At 38.4% G+C, this 10,063-nt stretch overlaps 1 protein-coding gene across 5 annotated transcripts in view; it reads left to right on the forward strand.

Moving 5' to 3' along the window:
- Positions 1 to 6,678, forward strand: part of TBK1 (TANK binding kinase 1) — a 31,330-nt gene extending 24,652 nt beyond the window's left edge. For all 5 annotated transcript variants that reach the window (XM_040552448.1, XM_040552416.1, XM_040552438.1 and 2 more), the window contains exons 17-21: positions 1,478 to 1,579; positions 1,683 to 1,779; positions 2,838 to 2,944; positions 3,282 to 3,353; positions 4,136 to 6,678. In XM_040552448.1, the coding sequence (XP_040408382.1) occupies positions 1,478 to 1,579; positions 1,683 to 1,779; positions 2,838 to 2,944; positions 3,282 to 3,353; positions 4,136 to 4,187 (430 nt within the window). In that variant the 3' untranslated portion in view covers positions 4,188 to 6,678. The remainder of the gene's footprint in view (positions 1 to 1,477; positions 1,580 to 1,682; positions 1,780 to 2,837; positions 2,945 to 3,281; positions 3,354 to 4,135) is intronic.
- The last annotated feature ends 3,385 nt before the right edge of the window (positions 6,679 to 10,063 follow it).

Below are 10,063 nucleotides of genomic sequence, written 5' to 3' on the forward strand. Positions count from 1 at the left end.
ATGTTGCTACCACTCCTGTGGTTCACTAACAATTACAGATGGAGAGCCAACGTGAAGGTGGCACTGACAGGTATTCTCTTGATCACGATTTTACCATAATGAGAGCTAAATGGTGTAACTGCCAACTGGGGAGGGGAGATTGCTTTAATGTAAAATTTTTGAACTCGATGATCCTTGTGGGTCCCTTCCAACTCGGGATATTCATTGATTCTAAAGGCCAGCAGGGACAAGAAACCTAACTAGTTATGAGATAGATCTTGATACACTGAAAGTGGCTTGGACACATCATTGTCCTGCAACAGCCAGAACTTAACATAGGAGATAATGTGAGCAATAATTTCAAGTCCTGTGTTCTAAAGAATATCGTCAGAAAACAGGTAAACATTGAGACTGAATCAACAGCATATTTTAAAGCTGCACTCCCTTTAGCAGACAAATTTTGGTTTTTTTTCTACTACTATTCAAACAGTGTCCTTGCATTAATATGTGAATAACTTCAAATAAATAGGCTTCATTTTAATGGTCTTGAATACTATATATTTTCTACCGCAAGTGTTTCCTCAAGATTGTACAGGTGTATTTGAGATCCTAACTACATCCTTTTTAATTTGATGCCTCCCAGAGAGAAATGGCAGTGGTTTGCCTTAAGTACCTGCTCTTCTGCAGTGCAATAGCTTGAGTTCCACTGATCTGAGAAATGAAACTGAAAAACTTTGTGCCTTTAGCAACAGTGATTGGCCTTTGTAATAGCTAGTACTAAAGAGATAAGGGAGCAGCACTAAATTCATATTTTTTTGTGGCTGAATGACAGGTATGCATGCCTGATGATAAACCAACTACATTCCAGCCAACATTTGATTAACCAAAGGGTATCATGCAAGAGTTAATGATATACCAGAAGCAGTTGTTAGACTGCAGCCCTCAGTATCCTAGATTCCTTTAGTTTTGCTTCCTGGTGCGATGCATAGTATGGTATGGCAGCTCTACTGGGACTGCTGTCTGCAATGCTAACAAGAATCACTTGTCATAAATTTAAGCTGACACAAAAATCCAATTTTTGTGTTGCATGGATATTATTCAGCACGAAGGATTATTTATATATGCTGGAGGTTCCAAAGATAAATTAGAAATAATGAGGAGTTTTGCCCTTTCAATTTAGAATGCTTTTCCCTTAAATATACTTGCTTGGATAAATGCTCACTGGGAAAATACATCTGACCAATTATTCATACACCAATAATTGCAACTTAATTAATTCAGTTACTTTTTTTTTTTCTCCCTGCTAGGGAATATTTTTGAAGCATAACCTGTCAGTTCATGCGGTGTGTTGAATTCTCATACATTACAACTGCACAAATAAAATTGGCTGAAGAGATTTTAAGTCTTTTTAAGCCTTTTCTCCAAGCTTTAGGAAGTGAATTGGAGGAAGGGTTTCTGAAAAGAGTACAACACTGTTTTGGTTGTTTCTGTGTTGCAGGCAGAAGCTGTATTTACATGCTACAAAAGCCATAGCTCTATTCAAAGAAGAATGTGTCAGCAAGTATGATATATTTCTGGACAAGGCTGAGGACTGGACAAGGCAAGTTTATTGATTTCCTTAATATTCAGAAGTGTTCACTGCACCACTTTTTTTACAAGATTCTTAAAGGGTCTTGAAAGAAAACTTTTTTTTTTTCTTCTAGGAAAATGCTTCACATAAGGAAGCAGTTACTGGCTCTCACCAACCAGTGCTTTGACATTGAAGAAGAGGTATCCAAATACCAAGATTATATAAATGAGGTAGAATTCTTCTAAATTATTTAAAGTGTTGACAAAAATAAAAGACTATTCTATATTGTTTCATATTAATACTGTTGTTTATAGTGAGTCATACTTAGGTTAATGCAGTCATATTAAAATATAGGGCTGTTTGGATGTAGCATTTGGTCTATAGTAGTTTCACTGATGATATAGGAGTTGCATAGAGGACAGCCTGGTTTACGAATCCTGACTTGATTTTTATTTTATTTTATTTTTGATATCACTAGCAGTCCAAAAAAACATCTGTGCAAACAGATGTGAGTTTGCTGGGAGGTGTTCTGTGTAACTACTGTCACAATAGTATCTAAGTGCCTAGAGGATTATGTTAATACTCTTATGAAGCATAAGACACTACTCCCATATTCAAGATCAGGGGGTACATGCTCAAGGATACATGCTAATGTAATGCTGCTGGTGGCATGCAAGAAAACGTTTTGTTAAAATTTGGACAGTGACTCTTGCAGGATGTCAACAGAATTATCTCAAAATTGAGAGAATGAGAATAGCTGTAACTCTTTTGGGTGTAATCTAGTTAATGAGACATATAAGGATCATAGTCAATGCACTGTCTCCAAATCAAAAAGTAATCTAAAAGTGCATTTTCATTCAATAAAATTGTTATCCTTTATAAAGGAAGTAAATATGAAAGAAAAACACCCAAGAGATTAAAAAAACAACAACAAACCAACAGTGAAGAGCAGTGTTTTACTTGTTTGTTTGTATTTTAGTAGCATGTCAGAAGTCAGTTATTCACTAGAATCCTGTTGCCTTAGGATATCTACAGACATAACAAATAGATAATTCCTCCTTTTGAGAGTTCGTTATGAAAGTATAAGGTGCTTAAGAAGATGGAACAAATCAGGGAACTACAGGTTATATCTATAACGAAATTACTATGATGATCTCACACCTTACTGTTCTAATGATTTTATGAGGCATCATACCAACAGAGAATTTAAAGAAGGATTTTAGGGTAGCCATCAAGACATGTATCACAGCTTGTATTTTAATTTGTGTTACCTTTTTGTCTGTTGCAGTTACAAGATGCTCTGCCTCAGAAAATGTTTGCAGCTTCCAGTGGGATGAAACACACAATGAATACAGTTTACCCAAGTTCAAACACACTAGTGGAAATGACTCTTGGGTGAGAATTTATTAATTGGGTGTATGTAATATTCCATGCCAATTATACAGATGGATTGAAAAGAATGTTTGCAGTTGACTTAGTGATTGTTGTTAAGGCCGGTAATTTTATATTTATTGCAGGAAAAAAAACACTTTATATTGCTAAAGCAGTGGTACAGATTTGTGAGTAAAGGATAACGCTAACAAATATCCAACACTTTTAGTAAATAACCAACCTGGTATCTGTCTCCCATTTGGTAGGCTAAGTTACTAAAAGCTGTGTGGTGGTGAGTGGTTGTAGTAGATAACTGCCTCTGTAAAAATTGTAACCTTTCTTTTGCTTCTTTTTATTACAGTATGAAGAAACTAAAGGAGGAAATGGAAGGGGTTGTTAAAGAGCTGGCTGAGAACAACCACATTTTGGAAAGGCAAGCAATTATCTTCCCTTTGTGGGCTGATAATAGGAGCAAACTTAATTTGATACGTTTTGTAGATTCAGAATACAAACTAAGGGACGATTCTTTAATCTCTTTAACTGTAAATATATTTTGAACTATTGATCTGAGGTGTAACAAGAAAACTTACTTTAAAACCTTGAAACATTACTGTAAAATTATTCTGACACAGCAGTCATGACGTTTTTGTTCAGTACCACTTAGGTTTAGCTAATAGAAATATCTGTTGCACAGAGAGATTAATTCTGAATTTCAACACAATATTTTTGCAGTAATCCAGTAGGCTCTTTTAGCTCATCACTTTTAGATATTTTTAACGACAGTGAAATTGTGCCAGTATCATTGAATGATTTTGCAGTTTTCAGATTGCTTAAATAAAGTGGGGAGAAAGAGGTTTTCATTATTACATGTAGAATACTTTTTCTTTTTTCCATAATGATGATAAAATGTAACATCCTGATGATGATAATATATGAAAATAATAATCTCCTAAAAGCTTCAAGGTAAATTGCTGATAGAGCTGAGCTGAGCTTCAAGCTGACTTGGTTTGGTTTTGTTCCTCATGCCCAGTCCCATACAAGAAAGGATGCTATTCTCCAAGTACCTTGTTGTCACCTACAGAAATTAGATACAAATGTGTGTGTCAGCATGTAGCAAGGGAAAGGAAAAGTCCCACAAATAAATAATAATGAAAAAGATTAATTGATTCTATATTTAGTTCAATCACCTAAGAATACACTGTTTTTTCATTTTAGATTTGGTGCTTTGACTACGGATGGTGGCCTGCGGAATGTGGACTGTATCTAGCTTTCAAAGGACTTGAAGAGGACTTGTAAATTTTTCGAAGGGAAAAAATACAATTGGGACATGTAAAAACAGATAATAATTCTGTACCCAGTTTTTTTCCTCTGCAACTGTAGTATTAAAAAATGTAAATATGTATAATATGTAAATATAGAAGATATATATATCTTTTTTGTCAACATTAGAATAGAATTACTCCTGGCAGGGAATTTAACCCATGGAAGATCTCTGACAGAGTCCTAAAGGCAAAAGCGTTGTTGATGAAGTTGATATGTATTTGTTTTTAATATTGCCCCTTTTTCAGAGTGCAATTTACTCTTTATTGCAAGAGAATTTGCAAAATACTAAAAATTATGATTAGTCTTTAAAGGGTGTTTTGGTTTTCCTTTAACCACTACTGTTATTTTGGAGTCTACTTGAATGACTCTAATATCACAAAACAGGAGGACTGTTAAATCAGGTCTCTTTAAGTAGGTGTGAATGGGGACTAAAAGCACAGACAGGACAGAGTGGAAATGCCTTTCTCTTTCCTTCACATCCAGACTGTTAGTTCACTACTACAAGAAAATAAATTCACAACTTTTTTTAAGTCCTTGTCCATATTTGGTGCCATGTTGTCTGCTCTGTATGTGGAAGTTTTGCACTCCAGGTTGTCAGACTGAATGTAGAAACTCCTTTTGTAAAGTAATGTTTTCAGAGTTTTTCTGAAATCTTGTTGCTCACCACAAGAGAAGTGGGTTCTTAAAGTAAGATAGATTTTTGAGAATTCTGTTTGCAGACATAGTTTTAAAAGGTTAAAAATTTTGTAAGAATTTGGGGGCTGTCACTAGACTAGATAGCACTATGCCTCAGTGGTAACTGAATACTAGAAAAATAACTTACCAGTTCAGATCGTGAAAAAGGACCTCACCCACTGCTGACTTATGACTGAGATATTAAGTGAAAAATGTAGTAAGACTGTGTATTTATTTTCCGGGATCAGTAGTCACTGCTTTCCAGTACTACATGATTGGGTTGCAGAGATGCAGAATGAAACTGTCTGCTCCAAAATATGTAAAATGAGAGGAGGAAGAGAAGAGGAAAACAAACCAAAAAGATCCCTTAGAAAACAACTTTTACTTTGTTTGGATACTACAGGTGCACTTGTTTCAGGTGAAGAACATGTAAATGTTGCAGGTTTCACTCTTTCTGTGTAGAAACCTGTTTAGAGATGATCAATAGTATCCAAATAGCTCTTCTAGTTGCCTTATTTAATCCGTAAGAAGAGCTGGATCCATGCTATTTAAAATGATTCATAATTAGTGGTGAAAGATTTAGGTCTAAACTAAACAGTAGTAACCTGTGATAGCATCTAAGAGTTTTGTGGTTTTTATACCCTGCTTATCTGTCCGGGTCAGTAAGCAACACATTTCCATTTTACTAAAAAAAAAAAAAAAAAAAGTATGAAATTTATAAGTGATTATTTCTTTGCTGAAAGAAGAGGAAATTCACTGCCTTGATATCTTTGAGACCTGCTTTCCAGTGTTCTTGGTTAGAATCAAATATTAGAAGGAAAATCAAATAGTCACTATCACATGGGTCTAAGAATATTCCTTTGCAAGCTTTGTTAAAGAAATCTAGCTATGCAAAACTAGTGCAGCAGTTTGTTACATGTTTTTCCTTGGTTAGCCATGGCATTCCTAACTGTTTGTTTTAATATACTGGAATCATGTTTAACTGGAATGTTTTAATGCCTGGTTGTGCATTCATTTATTCACATCCACAGTCTCACTGCATGTCAGTAAAACACATGCCTAGGTGTTAAATAATCAGGCTCTCAAATTGTACATAAATTATATATTTTTTTCAACATTATGTTAGTAACTGTTGTTTCAAAGGTTCTTAATTTTGAAAGAAATTGAATATTGGAATATATAATTTTTGACTTCCTTTATATTGAAAGTCTGAAAAGGAAAGTTAATTGTAGTAACAATATTGTCCACGTATTGAAGTATGTGCGGCATTCTTTTACATGGTTGAAAATGTTTTATGTTCTATTATGTTCATTTTAAACATTGCTGGTTTTAGTGTTGCTAAATACATCAGTAATCGTAATCTTGTTAAAATTACTTTTTTTAAAAAAGTAATTTTTATTTACTTTTTTTTAAAAAAAAAAAGTAATTTTAACTAAGCACTAGCTAAGGAACCTGAAATAATCAGTTCATAATTTACTGATTATGTTCTTATGAAGCGTGTATCTTTTTCATGTTGAAGCATGGTGTATGATACCATGGAATTTTTGGCTCATACTAAGTGTCCTGATACTATCAGTTGCGCTACTGATTTGCCAAAAGAAGTAATAGGAAGTAATATATGGTTCTTCCTCCTGAAGCTGGTGAACTGTTTTGGGGGGTTTAGCTTAGTATATTAATTATCTGTTACTTGAACAAATCTGTCTTCATACGAATTGTGAAAATGCATGAGTGAATGACTTAAATACATCATCAACCACTTACCGTAGGGTGTGTACTTCTTTGTCTTTCCATAATTTCACTTTTTGTCCATTTCAGTATTACCTTTATATTTTTTATTTCCCTGTATGCTCATACGAAATAAGTCTCAAATCTGAGGTACCAAAGTGCAGCTTAGCTTGCATTAGTTGGCTGTCCAGAAAAAGTATCCTGAACAACAGAATCACTACTATAAGCGCAATATGGAGAGCCACTAATCCCTTTTATTTTAACTACTCTGCTTTTGTGTGTTCTGATCAAAGTTAGTTCTCTCTGAGTGGCAAAATTCCTAGACTCTGAAACAGTCCACTGATGGAGCTTGATCAGTGCTCATTTAGTTAGATTACTGTGAAAGTGGTAATCATAGAATAATGTTGCATGTAGTACTATAAGGATTCAAAAGGCTGAATGGAAGAGGGTTTTTTGTTTGGTTTGGTTTAAGTCTTGAATCCTAGAAAAGGGGAGATGTGGAATAAACTGGCGTTGCATAAAGCTGTGTTTAATTTTTCCCAAACAAAACTATAACTAAGGAGTTGCATAGCATTATATTACTGTGAAATCCCCTCCCAAGGGTAAGTGACTTGGTTACTCACGTATGGTCAGCTGAACTGGTGACAGCTGCTACCTAGGGACCTCAAAGCCAGGGATAGAATCCCACTGTGGCCTGTGCAGAGGAGAGCATGGTTTACTGGTGACCAGCACAACGAAAAGTGCGTCTAAACTGGCTTATCTGTAACAATTTAAAAAGGTACTGGCTACTGAAGATCAGTTAGAGGAGAAAAAAGAGAATAGCTAGGGTCTGGAAAACTTGCCTGAGAAGGACAGGAAAAATGGGAGTTGGTTGGCTGAAAGGAGAGAAGATTGGAAGAAGGGGGGAGCAGAAATCATCAGTCATCGAAAGGCTGTCACATGTCTGTGGTGAAAGGATTAGAGATTACAAATACAAACTGTAGTGCAAGAAAGAGGAAAAAATCCAGACTGAGTTAGGAAACGTCTTTCTGAGAGTGAAGAGAGTCAAGTGCCTGAACAGACTGTTCTGGGAGATAAGCAGACGTAGGGGTTAGGAACAGGTTAATTGTCAGGAGCTCTTGTGGCCAGTTCTGCCACTGGCAAGGCAGAAGCTTTCCAGCTCTACTTTTTTCTGCCATTTGAACTCTGTTGCATGCTTTTTGGTTATTTGTTCCATTGATTGCAAAGAAAAAAATCTGTTAGGGGTGGTTATCCCTCAGTGGACTTCGTTCTTTTGACACAGGTACCAGCATGGCCAGCACCAGCTGTGCTTGTAGATGTCTGTGTGGGCATCTTTTGGAGAACTTTGCTTCATGTTCACAAGGAAGACTGGCAGCAACAGGTAGGGCTGCTGGTGTGCTACAGCCATGGGTGTGCTGCAGTTGTTCAGAGGTGTACTGCTCTCCTGAAGACTTGCGCTAGTGTTCACTGAGGTCTGTGACCACCAAGTGTTCCCATCAGGTTACAGGCTGTGTCAGTGCTGTCTAGCCGTGGGACACATTTCCAAAACGAGCTGCTTTAACCACTTCAGTAAGATAATTTCAACTGGCATCTACTGACATACAACACCATAACTTCCCAGCTCCCCCTGTGCCAGCGTGAGGGCTGCTTCAGCATCCCTGAGTGTACCTGGGCCACACAATGTTACGATTCCAGATTAGCTGTTTTTTTTATATATGGCAAATTAGCAATTCTAGAACCAGCTGTGAGCGGACACACTGCATCCCAGCTGGGCTCACAGCAGGCACCTCACTAAGCAGCCGTCAGCCTTGCGTGGCAGGCACGTTTGCTAACTCATCATGAAAGGAGCTGATGCTGGCATAACCGCACTGCTGCTTCCCTGGTGCTGGCTGTGGGAGCCTTACTGCAGTTTCAGGTCTAAGCAGATAGGAGCAGGTTACAATCTCTGTATAGATCAGATGAAAGGATTCAGATTTGTATGCGCTTTCATTCCACATGGCTCGCGCTTCCCTTGTCGCTCGCAGTGGTGAGATGCCCTCAGGCAGGGGAGTGGAGCGGTGGTGGCCGCTGCTTTCTGTGAGAGGCACTGGAGGCATGATCAGTGAGGGGCTGTCCTGAAAAGCTTCCTGCAGACATCTCGTCATGAAAACCCACCTGCAGCCGTTAATGAAGAGGACAGGGCTGGTAGGCCCGGAGTGCTGCAGAGCCCCAGCCAGCAGCTGTTCCTCCCGGAGGCATTTTCATGGACAGGTCTCAGAAAGGGACACGTGGGACTGTGCTCAGGCCTTGTGGCGATCATCGGGGCAGGTTGCAGATGTGGCCGGCACTGCCATGAGGTGACCAAAGCCATGAGGTGACCGCAGGGCTTAGATCGCCCTGGCACCTCCCTACCTGTGTTAGCAGTGCTGGCATCCTACCCCTCACCCGGCCCTGAGGAGAGCCTTGTTTTTTTCCCAAATACTGCATGTGTGGGTGCTGTGAGTCGTGTTCCTCACAGACACAGCATAACCCGGGTACAACCGCTGTGTTTCTTTCCACCTGTGCGGCACCACAGGGCTCCTGCGGCTCCCTAAATCCAGTGCTGGCGTGTCCTTTATCCAGCCTGCTGGATGCGAGGATGCCATGTCTGGAAGTACCGAGCATCACAAGGTTGTATCATGTATACACCAAGGAAACGTCTTTTGGGGGTACATGGTAGACAAAGGTGGGTTTTTCTTTCCTCACATGGAAAACAACTTCCCTGTTTTCCAGCCATTTAATTGTCACCAAAGTACTCTTAAAACACAATGATTCAATTCACCTGCTTGCTTCTATTGTCTTCTGTGCTAGAAGTCCATTTGGTGGAGCTGCTGGAACATTTTAATTACTGGGAAATTTCAGAGGAAAAAGCCAGCACATTGCAGACAGAGCTCGCAAGAAGGGCAGCTGGCTCTGTGTCTGCTGAGCAGCTCTGCTGTGGCTGCCTTTACATCACTTAAAAACATGATGTACTTCGTTTTATTTTCAGTGCTGTTGTAAAGCGTAGGGAAGAAGTTGAAGGGGAAAAAAATCTTCCCCCATCGAGAACTCAATGGGACGCCTTCTTCATAGTTTCAATTCCCCTCCTCCAAAAAACAAACCCACATCTTTTAGGTTAATCAAGTGCTGTCCTCAGTGGAGTGATGCATGAAGGTGTGTGATTTGCCTTTGATTTACACCACTGAGCCTTCATTTAAGAGATGAGATTTGAAACCCACAGCAGGACAGAAAGGTCGGTTATTTCTTATTGCTTTGTTCTGGCTTAGAGATGTTATAGCCTCACATTGTCCTCTGCTGAGTTATAAAACTCCTGTTACAAGGTTCCCATCAGTACACCTACCTTCTGTAGCTCTATTTTTGTAGTTACTAGCCTGAATGGAAATAGTTGGATGTGAAAAAAAA

The sequence above is a fragment of the Cygnus olor genome, chromosome 1 (genome assembly GCF_009769625.2).
Source record: "Cygnus olor isolate bCygOlo1 chromosome 1, bCygOlo1.pri.v2, whole genome shotgun sequence".
NCBI classification, from domain to species: Eukaryota; Metazoa; Chordata; class Aves; order Anseriformes; family Anatidae; genus Cygnus; species Cygnus olor.